Source organism: Hyperolius riggenbachi, chromosome 6 (genome assembly GCF_040937935.1).
Source record: "Hyperolius riggenbachi isolate aHypRig1 chromosome 6, aHypRig1.pri, whole genome shotgun sequence".
Classification (NCBI taxonomy): domain Eukaryota; kingdom Metazoa; phylum Chordata; class Amphibia; order Anura; family Hyperoliidae; genus Hyperolius; species Hyperolius riggenbachi.
Genome location: NC_090651.1, coordinates 284,152,559 through 284,170,471, shown reverse-complemented (window position 1 = coordinate 284,170,471; position 17,913 = coordinate 284,152,559). Strand labels below are relative to the sequence as shown.

Genomic DNA, 17,913 nt, shown 5'->3' with positions numbered 1-17,913 from the left:
CCACGCGTCATCAGGAGCTTACTGCGCAAGCGCAGTACAACGTTTTCTTGCACCACGCCTGTGCAGTAAGTTCCTGATGACATGCACAGGAGCGCGGACACGCACGGCCGCAGTGCTATTCGTCTACTTAGACGGATAATTGGCAGGTGAACCGCGCCGAGAAACGGAGGGGGCTTCAGTGACGGCATGGGACTTGAGAGCTGCAGGGGGCTGGTAGAAGCCCCAGGTAAGTGAAACTTTTTTTTTTTTTTAAAAAGGCAACAGAACCTTTTGAAATAAAAGGCTCATCACCTGCTGTGTCAGTTTCCTAATCAACTGAAATGTAACTAAAGTCATAGGGCTCCATTCATATACCTGGAAATCAGCTACATTCTGCAGAAATAGCTGCATTGTCTGCACATTTATAAAACTGCTGATCAGCAGCTCCCTGAACATTTAGGGCTGGTTTACACTGCTGAAAAATGGAAGTGTTTTAAAGAGTAAATTTAACCCAGGATTGAACTTCATTCCAATCAGTAGCCGATATTCAAAAAGAGGTAAAGATTTCTCGTGATAAATCTTTACCTCTTCTTGAATATATCATTGGGGGTGTCTGTATGGCTGATATTGTAGGGAAACCCCTCCCACAGTGTCGTGGCCATGACGGTTTCCTGTTTGTGCACCACATTGAATATATGAAAGCTTTCAGTCAGGTAGATGTGAATTGAGCCATAGAGAAACATGGACATTTCCTTCAGCTGGGCTGCACATCATTTGTCTACTCAATTATAACTCACAACTGATCCAGTGTAAACCTGCCATAACCATCACTTTCAGTTACTGTGTCCCGTTTACATCAACCACCATATTTGTACTATGTATAAAGCATAGATTACCATTATCACAACTTCACCCAATAATGTTTGCCACTTTAAAGTGGCAGAACACTATTAGCTTCAGTGGGGCAAAGGGGAGAACATTAATAAAGCGGCAATCCGTAGCCACAAGTGATATATTATAACAGGGCACTACTGCTTCCTTCTTTGCGTAAGATACCAATAAAATGATGTTCTTATGAAGCCAATATTTGCGTGCATTGTCTTAAAGGAAACCTAAGATAAACAAACCATATAGATTTGTATTGAAATATAACAGAGTGAAGAATATGTCTGGCACTATAGTTTAATGTGCAGCAAAATTGACACATATTAGCAAGTAATGGTGTACATTGCAAGGATATGACAGTCTTAGCAACATCAAAAATAAATGTCGTACCGAAGTGTCTAGGATGTTGGCTTGGTGTGGATGGGAGGCAGGTGTGAGTGCCGAAGGGTGCACGGCCTAACGACCATTTCGTGTATTTCGTGGATTTGTATTGACTGGGGTGTCCTCCAGCCCCTTGTAGACCATCTGTTTGACCGATGTCTTCCCTGGCCGCTCCGTTAACCCGCAATAAGGCCTGGTAAATTTCCCAGTCGCACTCCACTGAGCATGTGCGGTCCATGCCACGCACGTCCCTTGATCCCGCTTCTGTGGGCATGAGCGTTCCACACAAACGCAATTACAGTCTTAGCAAAGTGCACATACACAAAACGCAGGGACCTCACATGAGGAATTTACAAGGCCACACTGCAGGAGAATGGATCGGCCGAGAGGACAGCAATCAAGCAGACATTCTACAGGGAGGTGGAGGAAGCCCCAATAACTATAAATATATACCCTTTGTTTATTATCATTATCATGTCATTATTTACCTATAGTAGCTTTATCTGTTTCAATCTCTGCCAGAAGATCTCCTTCGCTCAGCTTCTCCCCAACCTTCTTTTCCCACTTCTGTACCGTTCCCATTGTCATGGTTGGTGACAGCGCAGGCAGCAATATCTGCAAGTAATAAGCAATACGAGAGACTGTATAGATTATTAAAAATATCTGCTATGTTCCACGTTCAAAACACAATCTTTATCAAATGGGAGAGTGGTTATATTTGACTAGCAGTAAGGCAGTGAAGTATCAGATTCAGATTCACAATTTGCGGCTTAAAGTACACCTGAAGTGAGAGTGATATGGACCCTGCCATTTTTATTACCTTTTAAACAATGCAGACTGCCCGGCTGTCATGCTGAGCCTTTGCCTCTAATGCTGGGAATACTTCATGAGATTTTTTTGGCAGATAGATGGTTCGAAAAATTTCCAACATGTCCAATCTGATTTGTCATAGAAGTGAGTGGAAATTGATCAGAAAAACAAACGGAAAATCGATCGGACAGCAAATCTGTTGAAAAATCTCATTGTGTATTCCCAGCATAATACCTTTAGCCACAGACCCTAAAAAAACATGCAGATCAGGTGCTTGCATGCTTCCTTCGGGTGTGTGATTGAGACACTACTGCAGCTAAAGAGATCAGCAGGACTGCAAAGCAACTGGTATTGTTTAACCCTCCTGGCGGTCTATTAGAAACCGGCAGGGGGCAGCGCAGCACTGTTCTTTAAATTTATTTTTCTTTAAATCATGTAGCGAGCCTAGGGCTCGCTACATGATAGCCGCTGTACAGCGGCATCCCCCCGCCCGCTTCGATCGCCTCTGGCGATCTTTGATCAGGAAATCCAGTTCAAAGAACGAACGGGATTTCCTGAAGGGCTTCCCCCGTCGCCATGGCGGGATCACGTCACCGACGTCATGGACGTCGTGACGTCTAAGGGAGTCCCGATCCACCCCTCAGCGCTGCCTGGCTTACCGCCAGGAAGGTAAATCCGTATCTACACGCGTAGATGCGGCTCCGATCCTCATTATCAATCAAGCCGCTGATGCGGCTCGATTGATAAGATCCGACAGGACGGGTCTTGCTTCCGCCGATTCCCTGCTCGCTCCCCGCGAGGGGACAATGGCAGGGAATCGAGCGGAAGATAAGCGGCGCCAACGGGGAATCGAATGCGGGGCACGCGGAAGAGGTGATCCGGCGGCTAATCGAGCCGCCGGATCGCAGCCTCATCTACGCGTGTAGATGAGGCTGTAAAAGGAAATAAATATGGCAGCCTCCATATCGCTCTCAGTTCAGGTGTACTTTAAAGTAAACGCTCAAGGGTATGTGCAAGCAGGGCAGTTTCTAGGCTAAAAATTGCACCCAGGGCGAGGGTGTAAAAATTGTTCCCCCTTCCCCCAAATCCCCCCTGGACTTGCGAACCCTTACTCTTTAGAGACAGTCACACGGCCACAGGTCACAAGTAGATCTGCCTACTTACTAGTGACCAGCCGCTCGTCCAGGAGAAGGCAGGGACCAGGAGACCACACAGGCGAAGAGAGCTCGGAAAGCAGACTCCTCCATGGGCGCTGCGCACTTACAGCCTGCAGTACCCACTACAAGACATCAGGTGTCATCACGCGGTGGAGATGTGATGATGACTTGACGTCTGACGCAGGCAGCCCAGGAGGAGGCAAGGAAGGTGCTTGTGCTTGAAATATTCTCTCTTCTTCCATTTGGCTCCACCGTGCGTCACCAGCTCCCTAGCGGTTATGGCCTTCTGCCTGCGTCCCCCCTTCTTCTACTTGCCGGTCTGCGCCCAGGGCAGTCGCCTTGTCCAAAAAACGGCCCTGTGTGCAAGTACTATTTGCTAAACTAGCCTTAGGTAGTGACATTATTATTTATATTATGGCTTTCTGCTATTGGTGGAAAATTGCATTTCCTTAAAGCAGACCCAAACCAAACATTTTTTTAATTCTAAATATTTAGTTGCACCACTGTGACACATACAAATATAAATAAACTCTCCTTCAAGCCTATGAGCATTTCAGTGCATGCTTTTCACCCTTCTCTTTGCATAACTAGGGTTATACAGGTGGCAGCCATTAAAAATTCCTCCTTTGCTGGACACCATCTACTCCGCCGGATTATTTGCCGGCAATATGAAAGGAAGGGAGGGGTTTCTCCAATAAATGTAAAATATTTTATATTTGTCATCATGCAGCTGAAAAAAAGGCTGCTATGTATTATAATTTAGAGAATAGATTTTATTTTTGAAATCTTGTATTTTTACTTTGGGTCCACTTTAAGCTGTTGTAAAAGTAAACCTTTCATCCTCATATGGAAGTATAGACAAATGAGATTCTGTATTTTTTGTGTGACCGTGATGAAAGTAGTCCCTGCCGAAAACAAACGGAGAATGTTCTTACACCACACATATTTTGAAAAACAAAATATACATATTTTTCTATATGTTATGGGATATTCATATGCTACAGATGACTAACTGGCACCTTCTACAAATGACATTTACAGAACATGCTAAGTTCACCTTTAAGTGTGGAGGATAGGAACTGCCGGGTGCTTGAACAGCTGCTGGTGCAGGAGGGGGAGGCTGGGCAGCAGCTGCTGGGGCACTTCCAGGGGCAGCAGGGGCTGATGCTGAATCCAATGTGTAGTTTTTGAAGGCATCAATTAGTTCTGGCCTAGAGAACATACAAAACTGATGAGTACAGCAAATCACTATATCTAGTGTTTCCACAAACCCCCCAAAAGCATATTTATAATCGGGTAAGTGACAACATTTACATGTTCGGCAGGGAACTGAGCCTAGTTCTAGTTGATTGTAATAGAACAGAGAGGACAGCAGACGTTAGGATAGCAAATGTCCCTGTGAATGACACCAAGTGACCCAGAAATACATTACCATTAGGTTTCCCATAGCCGAGCATCCAGCATGTAAAGAATTCTGAAAGATTGAGCTTTTTGCCAGAGCGATGCATAATATTCCCATTAGTCCTGGTTATTTATTTACTGGTTATTTATTTACTGGTAGTCGAGGTCCATACATCACTAGCTTGACAAAGGATGAAGTTGGTAAACACTCATTCAACATGTATTGTAACCTATCTGGATAGCTTTCACGCACTGTGAATAGTGCTGGCGTGTTTGGACCAAATTCGGAACATTGTTCGAATTCTCCTGATCAGAACCGTAATCTTTATACATGTGCACCCTTGTTGCAGTCTCTGCCTGCTGCGCTTGTCTCTCATATTTCCTTGTGAAGGAGAAACTATATGAGAGATCTGTAAAGCTGCCCCCCATCAGTACAAATAAAAATTCCATCATGTTTAGGTAGCACCATGTTTGTGCCCATTTGTGCTGCTTTCGTTTTGAAGAAAATAGCACTTATTTTTTCCCAGACAATAACATCACTCAGCCCCCGTACAACAACCTGTTGACATTTTTAGGAGCCACTATTTCATTGGCTGCCATGCTCATGTTATAGCTTTGTTTACTGGCGAGTCATTTAAATGCAGTCAGTAAGGAAAAAAAGAAAAAAAAAAAGTGGAGGTGGAGGTGCTGGCTTTTATACATCTCCAGAGCACTAATTGGCAGCATTATGAAACTACTGGATTAGCATGACAACTGAGGAAATAGCAATTTTATAACCCCCCCCCCCCCCAAAAAAAAAAAAATTTGACGTAAAATGACGTATGTAACATGAGCACACAAATTCATGTTTGTACAAACCCATTAAAGTGAACCCGAGGTGAGCGTGAAATGGAGTTGCCATATTTGTTTCCTATTAACCACTTGCACCCTTTACCCCCCCTTAAGGACCAGCGCTGTGCTGAGTGATCTGTGCTGGGTGGGCTCTGCAGCCCCCAGCACAGATCATGTAGCAGGCAGAGAGATCAGATCACCCTTATTTTTTCCCCACTAGGGGGATGATGTGCTGGGGGGGTCCGATCTCTCATGCCTGCATGTGGCTGGCGGGGGGGGCAGCTCAAAGCCCCCCTCCGCGGCGAAAATCCCCCCTCCCTCTCCTACCTGCTCCCCCCCCCCGGAGATCAGGGCTGCACAGGACGCTATCCGTCCTGTGCAGCCAGTGACAGGCTGTCCCCTGTCACATGGCGGCGATCCCCGGCCGCTGATTGGCCGCGGATCGCCGATCTGCCTTACGGCGCTGCTGCGCAGCAGCGCCGTACAAATGTAAACAAAGCGGATTATTTCCGCTTGTGTTTACATTTAGCCTGCGAGCCGCCATCGGCGGCCCGCAGGCTATTCACGGAGCCCCCCGCCGTGAATTGACAGGAAGCAGCCGCTCGCCCGAGCGGCTGCTTCCTGATTAATCAGCCTGCAGCTGGCGACGCAATACTGCGTCGCTGGTCCTGCAGCTGCCACTTTGCCAACGCGCGGTATGAGTGCGCGGTCGGCAAGTGGTTAAACAACAACACCAGTTGCCTGGCATCCCTGCTCATCTATTTGGCTGCAGTAGTATCTGAAGTACACCAGTAACAAGCATACAGGTAATCTTGTCAGGTCTGACAATAATGTCAGAAAAACCTGATCTGCATAGGCTTGTTCAGGGTCTATGGCTTAAAGTATTAGAGGTTGAGGCTCAGCAGGATAGCCGTGCAACTGGTATTGTGTAAAAGGAAATAAATATGGCAGGCTCCATACAACTCTCACCTTAGGCTCACTTTAAAGGGAACCTGAAGTGAGAGCCATTTGGAGGGTGCCATATTTAGTCCCTTTTAAATAATACCAGTTGCCTGGCTGTCCTGCTGAACTCTTTGGCTGCAGTAGTTATTTCCTTTTGAACAATACCAGTTGCCAGGCATACTGTTTATCTTTCATGCTTCAGTACCGTCTCAATCACACACCTAAAGGTGCCCATACACTCGTCAGATTGGCAGCAGATAGATAAGAAATGCATCTGATGATCTATCTGATGCGTTTTTAGAACATTTTTTACCAGGATAGAATTCCAATAGATTACAGTTTGAAATCTATTGAAATTCGATCTGATGGCATTTTTTTGCCATCAGATTTCCATTAAGGCCAATGCAAAATGATAAGCAATCTCATCAGATCGACCTAAATTTTCCACCCTGCCAGTTCGATAGAAATCCATCAAAATCGATCGAAATCGGCCATCGATCGGTCGATTGGCCAACCGATTTGCAAACGATCAATCGATCGATCGGTCGGCCAGAAAATCGGCTGAGTGTATGGGCCCCTTTAAACAAGCAAGTGGCAGATCCAGACCTGATCTGCATGCTTGTTCGAGGTTCATGACTATAAGTATCAGAGGCTGATGATCAGCAGGATAGCCAGGCAAAAAGCATTGTTTAAAAGGAAATTACTTCAGATGAAGTTAGCCGACTACTTGTTACTCACCTATCTACTGTGATACAAATTATAGCACCAATGGGGACATCTTTTGTTCCTTCTGCCACCAAGATTTTTGCCAAGTAGCACTCCTCCAAACTTTCAAATCCAACTGTAGCTTTGTCTGTTTCTACCTGAAACACAGATGAAATTTATCTTGTTTAAGTCATTACCACACTGCTTTCACAACTAATTTTCACTAACATTTTAGAGGTCATCCATCCCACTGTGTAAAGCCAAGGCTTACATAGTAAATGCACTCTGTGTGCGCTTACCTAGCTTATCAGTTACACTAAAATCATTGCCACCATTAAAGTGTAACTGTCGGGCAAAAAAATCGATTATTTTTGTCTGGTAAACAAGTAATAAGGATGATAACCAGGCAATCCAAAAGTTAAAATCACTATCACTTTTCTTGTTGATAAATGATCATTCCCCAGTTTACCTGACTCTTATTTGGTACACACAAAATTTGGTACACGCAAAGGAAGTTGCAGGACATGCTGGGTTGTCCTTTTTTGCTTCTCTACTTCCCCTCAGACTTAAAGAGGATCTGTAACATGAAAAGATCCCCTGGGGGGTACTCACCTCGGGTGGGGGAAGCCTCCAGATCCTAATGAGGCTTCCCACGCCGTCCTCCATCCGTCAGGGGTCTCGCTGCAGCCCTCCGTGGAGTCCGTGCAGCGGTGACGTCAATATTTACCTTCCTGGCTCCTGCGCAGGCGCTCTGACGGCTGTCGGCTCCGAACTACACGGAAATACCCGATCGCCGTCGTATCTGCTCTACTGCGCAGGCGCAAGTTTCCTGCGCTTGCGCAGTAGATCAGACCCGAATGAGATCAGGTATTTCCGCGTAGTTCGGAACGGAAAGCCGCCACAGCACCCCCGCTGGAGCCAGCAAAGGTAAATATTGAACTGACAGTCGGCACAGTCGCCGGCTGTTCGGAGGGCTGCGGCGAGACCCCCGTGGGACAGAGGACGGTGTGGGAAGCCTCATTAGGATCCGGAGGCTTCCCCCACCCGAGTTGAGTACCCCCCAGGGGATCTTTTTAATGTTACAGAGTCTCTTTAACTAATGAAGCCCGATTGGCTGTAGCCTCTTTCCCTCCTGTTTTTCCCTTCCACACTGGTGTTCCTCTCTGATTGGCCAATACATCTCATGCTGAGACAATGCACTTTATAGTGAATGGCGGGCTATGCATACACAGGCAGAGGAGAGTAAGGGAGGAAATGACATCAGGATTGGCTTCGTGTCACAATGCTAAGAAGGATTTCTTTTTTACTGTTGAAAAATCACAGTGCAATACATATGTAAGTAGAGCAAGTATTTATCTACTTATATACAGTGGAGGAAATAATTATTTGACCCCTCACTGATTTTGTAAGTTTGTCCAATGACAAAGAAATGAAAAGTCTCAGAACAGTATCATTTCAATGGTAGGTTTATTTTAACAGTGGCAGATAGCACATCAAAAGGAAAATCGAAAAAATAACCTTAAATAAAAGATAGCAACTGATTTGCATTTCATTGAGTGAAATAAGTTTTTGAACCCCTACCAACCATTAAGAGTTCTGGCTCCCACAGAGTGGTTAGACACTTCTACTCAATTAGTCACCCTCATTAAGGACACCTGTCTTAACTAGTCACCTGTATAAAAGACACCTGTCCACAGAATCAATTAATCAAGCAGACTCCAAACTCTCCAACATGGGAAAGACCAAAGAGCTGTCCAAGGATGTCAGAGACAAAATTGTAGACCTGCACAAGGCTGGAATGGGCTACAAAACCATTAGCAAGAAGCTGGGAGAGAAGGTGACAACTGTTGGTGCGATAGTTCGAAAATGGAAGGAGCACAAAATGACCATCAATCGACCTCGCTCTGGGGCTCCACGCAAGATCTCACCTCGTGGGGTGTCAATGGTTCTGAGAAAGGTGAAAAAGCATCCTAGAACTACACGGGAGGAGTTAGTGAATGACCTCAAATTAGCAGGGACCACAGTCACCAAGAAAACCATTGGAAACACATTACACAGCAATGGATTAAAATCCTGCAGGGCTCGCAAGGTCCCCCTGCTCAAGAAGGCACATGTGCAGGCCCGTCTGAAGCTTGCCAATGAACACCTGAATGATTCTGTGAGTGACTGGGAGAAGGTGCTGTGGTCTGATGAGACCAAAATAGAGCTCTTTGGCATTAACTCAACTCGCTGTGTTTGGAGGAAGAAAAATGCTGCCTATGACCCCCAAAACACCGTCCCCACCGTCAAGCATGGGGGTGGAAACATTTTGCTTTGGGGGTGTTTTTCTGCTAAGGGCACAGGACAACTTAATCGCATTAACGGGAAAATGGACGGAGCCATGTATCGTGAAATCCTGAACGACAACCTCCTTCCCTCTGCCAGGAAACTGAAAATGGGTCGTGGATGGGTGTTCCAGCACGACAATGACCCAAAACATACAGCAAAGGCAACAAAGGAGTGGCTCAAGAAGAAGCACATTACGGTCATGGAGTGGCCTAGTCAGTCTCCGGACCTTAATCCAATAGAAAACCTTTGGAGGGAGCTCAAGCTCAGAGTTGCACAGAGACAGCCTTGAAACCTTAGGGATTTAGAGATGATCTGCAAAGAGGAGTGGACCAACATTCCTCCTAAAATGTGTGCAAACTTGGTCATCAATTAGAAGAAACGGTATTAAGTCTTATTGTTAAAGGGTTCAAAAACGTATTTCACTCAATGAAATGCAAATCAGTTGCTATCTTTTATTTAAGGTTATTTTTTCGATTTTCCTTTTTGATGTGCTATCTGCCACTGTTAAAATAAACCTACCATTGAAATGATACTGTTCTGAGACTTTTCATTTCTTTGTCATTGGACAAACTTACAAAATCAGTGAGGGGTCAAATAATTATTTCCTCCACTGTATATGTGTTTTTTTCAAGATAATATGGCTGACAACTCCTCTTTAAAGAGAACCAGAGATGAAGCAACCTCATGTATTTTACCTTATAAATCAGTGGGAACATGACAGTAAACACCTAATCTGCTCTTTGTTACATTGTTCTCTGTTTAATTTGCCTGTTATCACCTCTAAGATAAGAATCCCGACTAAGCAGTCGGTCTGGCTTTCCTACAGAATAATTATAGCTGAGACTGTGTTCTTTGCTGTCTTCAAGTCCAAGCCTGCCCCCTGCTGGCTTTGCTCAGGAATCATTATAGCTGAGTCATTATAGCAAAGCCAGAATCAATGCTCAGTCCGGGATTCTTATCTCAGCTAGATAACAGACACTTTTAGCAGTGAGGATGGAACAGAGAGCATGGTAAATGTTTTCTCTAATGTTCCCACTGATTTCTATGGTAAAATACACAAGGGTGCTTCGTCTCTGGTTCACTTTAAAAGAGGCCTCTGCAGACTCTCCTCTCCGACCCTGGCTTTTTGTCAAAATGCCACCTCTGCTGAGCAATGTCTTACAAGGCTTGCTCTGGGATTATCTTGCAAGGATTGGGTGGAAGGTAGAAGCGCCAGTCCAATATCCAAGCAGGATGTGGAAACTGATAAGAAGCTGTTAAATGGTAGGACTTCAGTATTGCGCATGCAACAGATGCGACTGGTTTTAACAGATATAGGTGAAATGCAATAGACCGTTACTTTTTTAAATTGTTTTTATATTTGAATGTAATCTGGGGCTCCCTGGCTGACTGAACAGATTTCCCAGTGTAGAGGCAGACAGATGGATAACAACAGCACTTAGGCTCACTACACACGCTAGACTACGGTTGTTGAAAAATTAGAGATTCCTGACGGTTAGCAACAAGCGAATGACGTCTGCACACATTTAATTTCAGCGATGGCACAACGTCTGTTTTCCAATAACATCATTACCGGAAGCGCAAAAATGAGGTCCCCGAAGTGCAAGATTCTCAACTGTGAGCTGTTTAAATGGATGGATTATATGTCACTGTTCCCTATAAATGACTGACACAGATTATTGCCCTACGGATCCGTCTTCATGGATGATAATTGCTGTATTTTAGCATCATTGAGACATTTTAACGATTCTCAGCTGACCTGTCATTTTCGACAGCCGCGGTAGATTATGAAGCAATGCAAGTCAGTGGGCGACACAGCAGGTGTGAACAACAGGAGTGCGGTGTGATGTGGCGTGCATGCACGGACCGACAGGAATCCCAGTGATGTGCTACCTGCCCAGCAGCGAGTGTCACTAGCAGCAGGGAGATGCATATGACTTTGTCCCCACACTGTGATGCTGTGTCGTTACACCGAATCGCACCACACCACTAATCTTAGGCCTAAAACTGGCCTAAGTGTTACATAACCACAACACTCCCTTTAGATAATAGCCAGCAGTAGAGTAAGTGATGCAAAAACTAACAAGTCATTATTAACCCCGGACTGTCTATAGGCATTTCCGAAACCATACACCACTGACGTCTAAAGGCGTTTTTGAATTCCCCATATTCCTGTGCCATGGACATCTAGTATGTCAATCTTTCTACATTACTTAACCACTTAAGGACCGGCTGATTATTATGTGATCTGTGCTGCGTTGGCTCTTCAGCCCGCAGCACATATCAGACTTCCCCCCCCTTTTTTCGCCACTAGGGGTGCTCCTGCTGGGGGGGGGGGGGGGAAGAAGGGGAACTGATCACCGCCGGCTGCTTGTAGTTAGCGGGGGAGGGGCGCTCCTTAAAGCCCCCCTCCGCAGCGCTAATCCCCCTCCCTCTCCTCCTTACTAAGGGCGGTACAGGACGGCAATCCGTCCTGTACCGCCTCTGATAGGCTTCAGCCTATCAGATGCCTGCGATCCCCGGCCAGAGGCCGGGGATCGTCGATCTCCTTTACGGCGCTGCTGCAACAGCAGCACCGCGCGGCGTAAACACCCGGGATTACTTCCCCACGGGTTTACATTTCGCCTGCGAGCCGCGATCGGAGGCTCGCAGGCTGTTCACGGAGACTCCCTTCCATGAAAATACAGGAAAGACCAGCCGCCGCCTATCGGTGGCGGCTGGTCGTTAAGTGGTTAAAATATGAAAATAATTCTAAGTTAATCGCAAATTAATTATGCAAATATTACAGCAAATCTATGCAACTTGAAAATGGACTATTCAAAATCTTTCCCTGTAAGATTTGATTACGGTAGCTCACTTACTGTATTTTTTGGACTATAAGACTTTTTCTCCCCTAAAAGTGGGGAAAAAAGTCACTGCATCTTATAGTCCAAATGCGGGTAGTTCCTCACTTGTGAACGCCTGCTAATACAAGCCTCCAACCCACCAAAATGTCGGAGACTCCCTGTACTGTGTCCATGCAGAGGAGGACACAGGGGGACAAACTGAGGATACAGGGCGACACAAAGTGGCATAGAGGAGGACACAAGGGGACAGAGGAGGACACAGAGGAGGACACAAGGGGACAGAGGACAACACAGGGAGACACAAGAGGTACAAGGGGGCATGAGATAACAAAGGGGGCATAATCCACAAGATGCCCTTTCACCAGGTTTAGTATATATACAGTGGGTTGCAAAATCATTCAGCCCCCTTGAAGTTTTCCACATTTTGTCACATTACTGCCACAAACATGCATCAATTTTATTGGAATTCCATGTGAAATACCAATACAAAGTGGTGTACACGTGAGAAGTGGAACGAAAATCATACATGATTCCAAACATTTCTTACAAATAAATAACTGCAAAGTGGGGTGTGCGTAATTATTCAGACCCCTGAGTCAATACTTTGTAGAACCACCTTTTGCTGCAATTACAGCTGCCAGTCTTTTAGAGTATGTCTCTACCAGCTTTGCACATCTAGAGACTGAAATCCTTGCCCATTCTTTGCAAAACAGCTCCAGCTCAGTCAGATTAGATGGACAGCGTTTGTGAACAGCAGTTTTCAGATCTTGCCACATATTATCGATTGGATTTAGATCTGGACTTTGACTGGGCCATTCTAACACATAGATATGTTTTGTTTTAAACCATTCTATTGTTGCCCTGGCTTTATGTTTAGGGTCATTGTCCTGCTGGAAGGTGAACCTCCACCCCAGTCTCAAGTCTTTATGCAGTCTCCAAGAGGTTTTCTTCCAAGATTGCCCTGTATTTGGCTCCATCCATCTTCCCATCAACTCTGACCAGCTTCCCTGTACCTGCTGAAGAGATGCACCCCCAGAGCATGATGCTGCCACCACCATATTTGACAGTGGGGATGGTGTGTTCAGAGTGATGTGCAGTGTTAGTTTTCCGCCACACATAGCGTTTTGCATTTTGGCCAAAAAGTTCCATTTTGGTCTCATCTGACCAGAGCACCTTCTTCCACATGGTTACTGTGTCCCCCACATGGCTTGTGGCAAACTGCAAACGTGACTTCTTATGCTTTCTGTTAACAATGCCTTTCTTCTTGCCACTCTTCCATAAAGGACAACTTTGTACAGTGCATGACTAATAGTTGTCCTATGGACAGAATCCCCCACCTGAGCTGTGGATCTCTGTAGCTCGTCCAGAGTCACCATGGGCCTCTTGACTGCATTTCTGATCAGCGCTCTCCTTGTTCGGCCTGTGAGTTTAGGTGGATGGCCTTGTCTTGGTAGGTTTACAGTTGTGCCATACTCCTTCCATTTCTGAATGATCGCTTGAACAGTGCTCTGTGGGATGTTCAAGGCTTTGGAAATCTTTTTCTAGCCTAAGCCTGCTTAACATTTCTCAATAACTTGATCCCTGACCTGTCTTGTGTGTTCTTTGGACTTCATGGTGTTGTTGCTCCCAATATTCTCTTAGACAACCTCTGAGGCCCTCACAGAGCAGCTGTATTTGTACTGAAATTAGATTACACACAGGCGCACTCTAGTCATTAGCACTTATCAGGTAATGCCTATAGGCAACTGACTGCATTTAGATCAAAGGGGGCCGAATAATTATGCACACACCACTTTGCAGTTATTTGTAAAAAATGTTTGTAATCATGTATGATTTTCATTCCACTTCTCACGTGTACACCGCTTTGTATTGGTCTTTCACGTGGAATTCCAATAAAATTGATTCATGTTTGTGGCAGTAATGGGACAAAATGTGGAAAACTTCATATACTTTTGCAACCCACTGTATTTCCCTTGTTTTTTGTACTCTGTACCTAAGTGCGTCTTATGGTCAGGAGCGTCATTTAGAGAAATACGGTACATTTTAGATTTTCATAATTACAGTAGCATAATTCTTAATCATCTCAAATTTATTTGCATCTCAATGACAATCTCTACTGACTAATGTGGACTTTGGTTCATGTAGATTTGGATAAAACATTTTCATAAACACAGTTCAAACATAGCTGGCAGTCTATAAATTAATGAGTGGTGATGAGCGCAATACTAATAACTACTCATCACAAAACAAAAGCCTATGACCACCATAGGCATCCAACATATCACAAGGAGACCTACTTCAGCAATCAGATCCCCTTCACTGATTTTATCGCCTTCCTTCTTCTCCCATCGGGCAATGGTTCCCATCTGCATTGTGGGGGAGAGTGCAGGCAGTGGCACCTATAAGAATAATGCGGTAAGATATAAAACAGAGTGTATAAAAGAAAGAATTTACAAGAAATGTTATTACAATCAGTATCATGATATTCTGATACATATTGGTTTGGCATGCTTGGCTGGGTCAGTGTAAACACATGCTTTGTCAATGTTAGGAACACCGCAGGATTTACTAAAAAATTACAACCAATGTTTAGCATTTTGAAAAGTGTATTCTGTAGAAATTTTTGTTTCAGTGAACTAGTCTGACTGTGGCCCGGCTCATACTGGTATTTTAGGGCTACTTAAACACTAAGACGTTACAGGCACACGTTAGTGCAGCCTGTTACGCTCCCCAACGCACAGCAATGTAACTGCAATGGGCTGTTCACAGTGCCCACGTTGCGTTACATTGTAACGCTGCACGTCAATCTTAGAGTGCAGCATGCTACGGCGTTAGAGTGGCTTTGCCGCGTTAACCTGCTTGCACAGGCGCAGAGATTAGCCACATGGCTAATTAATATTCTCTGCACTGTGCTGACGTCACTGGTGGGACCATGTGATGCGGAGTGTTCCACTCACGTGGTCTACACCAGCGCATGCGTACTATAGTACGCATCACAGAGCCGCTTAACGTGGCTCTTTGCTAACGTCCTCTGCCACCACCACCATGCGTTGCGTAAGGTGCATGTTATGCGACCTTAACGTAGCACCTAACGCAACGTCTTTGTGTGTAAGTAGCCTAAAGCCAAACAGATCTGGCAAAGCAGATCCGGTCTCCGCTTCAATGGATCCGTAGGCTTGGTCCACACTGGCAAACGGATCCGTGAAAACAGATCTGATCACCAGTCGAATCAGTTTTCACTCTGTTGCCACTCCGGTCTGCTGAGCGGGTGAGTGAGGGAGGGTTTCTTACCAAGGCTTCAGTCTCTTCCCCGTTGCGTACCACGTCACGTCACGTGACTACCCTCCTTCAACCCGGAAGGAGGAAGCATTGTGTTCACATGGCGTGATGTGGGACACAAGGGGAAGAGACTGAAGCCTTGGTAAGAAACCCTGCCTTACTCACTTGCTCAGGTGCAGTTTACATCTTGTCCAGGCCCCCACCCCCAGTGGAGAATCCTCCCCAGACCCTCACCCCCAGTCGAGCGTCCCCACATCCCTCCCAGACACCAACCCCCATTGGATTTTGTTCCTTAGAAGAGTCTGTTTCTTCACTTGTGTGAAGAAATGTTCCATTCTCTCATTGCCTCAAATGCAGGGCTTTAGCTTCTGTTTTCGGTCCGCTGAGCTCAGTTGTCCGGAAAATTTGTTCCTGCAAGAAAGTTGTGGTCCATTCAGCTGAACGGACAGACCGGATCCGTTTAAATGGACGCATGTGAACGGTTCCATAGGTTAACATTGGATCCGTTCGCATCCATTCTGTTTGTACAGTATACAGTCTGTTTAGTTCCATGAACTGAATTTTTAAACACAAGTGTGAACCGGGCCTAATAGTTTTTTTGAAAACAAAAACAAAAACAGATATTAACTCATATTCTATATTATCACATACGGTAACTTAGAGAGCCTGAAGCCAAAAAATAAAAAAAATATTTTCTATTCCTCTTAAGCATTAATTCCCTACCTGAAACGCCGCATCCCTACGGCTGAACCCTCACTTAATCCCCCCCGAAATCCCCAGGGAAGATTTGGGCAGCGCTTCCGTGTAGAAGCAGAGCTTTGGGCTGTAGCTCTGCCTCTACTCACGTCAATGTACACGGATCTCCACCTCTCCCTGCCCTTCTCAGTCTTCTTTCACTTTGAGGGGCGGGGAGAGGCGGCGATCAGCACAGATTGACGGGAATGGAGGTAAAGCTACAGCCCAAAGCTCTGCCACCCCCGGGCAGCAAAATCCACGACTTTGAATGTTGTGGATTTTTGCCCCCGGATTTCGGTGGATTAAGTGAGCGTTCAGCCGCAGGGATGCTGCGTTTCAGTTATGACATGAATTCTTAAGAGGAATAGGAAATAAAGACTTTTTTTGAGACTTCAGAGTCTCTTTAACATAAATTGTGTTTTTTTCTATTTCATTTACATTATACTTAATATAAGTACATTACACTTATATTATTAAATATTGTGCCTCTCTGACACACGCAAGTCAAGAATTATAACCTACCTGAAAAACTGCAAGGAATTAGGTGCTTGTATGGTTGAGGTGAGCCAGTGAAAGAGTCCACAGGGAAATTCCACTAATGTGATTGGGTGGACAGCACCCTCTTGAACCGCTAAGTTTCAGTTAGGTTGCAGTAATAATACACCCACACTATCCAGCCAATTAGAATGCTTCAAGTTGTAGACACTGCTGTAATTGGAGGACTGTTCCCCATGGGCTTTCTTGCTGACTCACCTCAACTATGCTAGATTCAGAAATTAAAGTGGACTTGTAAGCATTAGGCCAGGGGTCCATTGAAAGCAGCACAAATGCTCAGTGCACAATTTGCAAGCGCTGTATTTGGAATTTTACAGTATTTGCGATTTGCTAAATTGTGCTTTGAAAAAGGTTTTATCTACATCTCCAGGTCTATCGGCTTCCAGAGCGTTGCCCAGGGGCAGGGCTACATTCCAGAAACACGCAAAAACCAAATTGTGGCTCACAAAATCGCTGAAAAAACTTTTTTAACCCCTTCCGTAACAGCAGTCTCTGGCACCTAGGACTTCAAAGGCGAAGGAGGATGAAAATCTGTTTATTCACCTGGGGCTTCTTCCAGCCCCCAGCAGCCGTCTGTCCCTCGCCACAGCCCCGGTCCTCCTTGGTGTCCTCGCTGGCCGTCTGTAATGATCGCGAACCGCCAGCGGGGTCAGCGCCTCTGTGCCTGCGCATCCACCTCATCTGGAACGTACTGTGCACAACTATGCGCCAGATGACGTGGACGCGTGGGCACGAGAACCCTCGCAGCCACAGAAGAGCCGACCCCGGTAGCAAGTCTTGATAATTACGGGCGGCCGGCAAGCACACCAGAGGAGGACCAGGCCTGTGGTGAGGGACTGAGATGGCTGCTGGGGGCTGGAAGAAGCCCAAGGTGAGTAAATAGATTTTCATCCTCCCTCGCCTAGGAAGTCCTTTAAGGACCAGAGACTGCTGGTTAAAAAAAAAAAAAAAAAAAAAAAAAAGAACCAGCGCTTACAGACACGCCGCTAGCACTGTTAATTCCAATGTTATCCCTATGACAGCAGAGCTCCCTGAGCTGATTTTATTGGCTCCTGACCCTGTCACCAATTTAAGTCAAT

General features: G+C 45.5%; 1 protein-coding gene across 1 annotated transcript in view; it reads right to left on the bottom strand.

Annotated features, from left to right (window-relative positions):
• DLAT (dihydrolipoamide S-acetyltransferase) overlaps positions 1 to 17,913 on the bottom strand; it is a 46,114-nt gene that overhangs the window by 25,840 nt on the left and 2,361 nt on the right. The window contains exons 2-5 of the mRNA XM_068240952.1: positions 14,563 to 14,664; positions 7,125 to 7,249; positions 4,270 to 4,423; positions 1,734 to 1,860 (exon numbers count right to left, since the gene is read on the bottom strand). Of these exons, the coding sequence (XP_068097053.1) occupies positions 1,734 to 1,860; positions 4,270 to 4,423; positions 7,125 to 7,249; positions 14,563 to 14,664 (508 nt within the window). The remainder of the gene's footprint in view (positions 1 to 1,733; positions 1,861 to 4,269; positions 4,424 to 7,124; positions 7,250 to 14,562; positions 14,665 to 17,913) is intronic.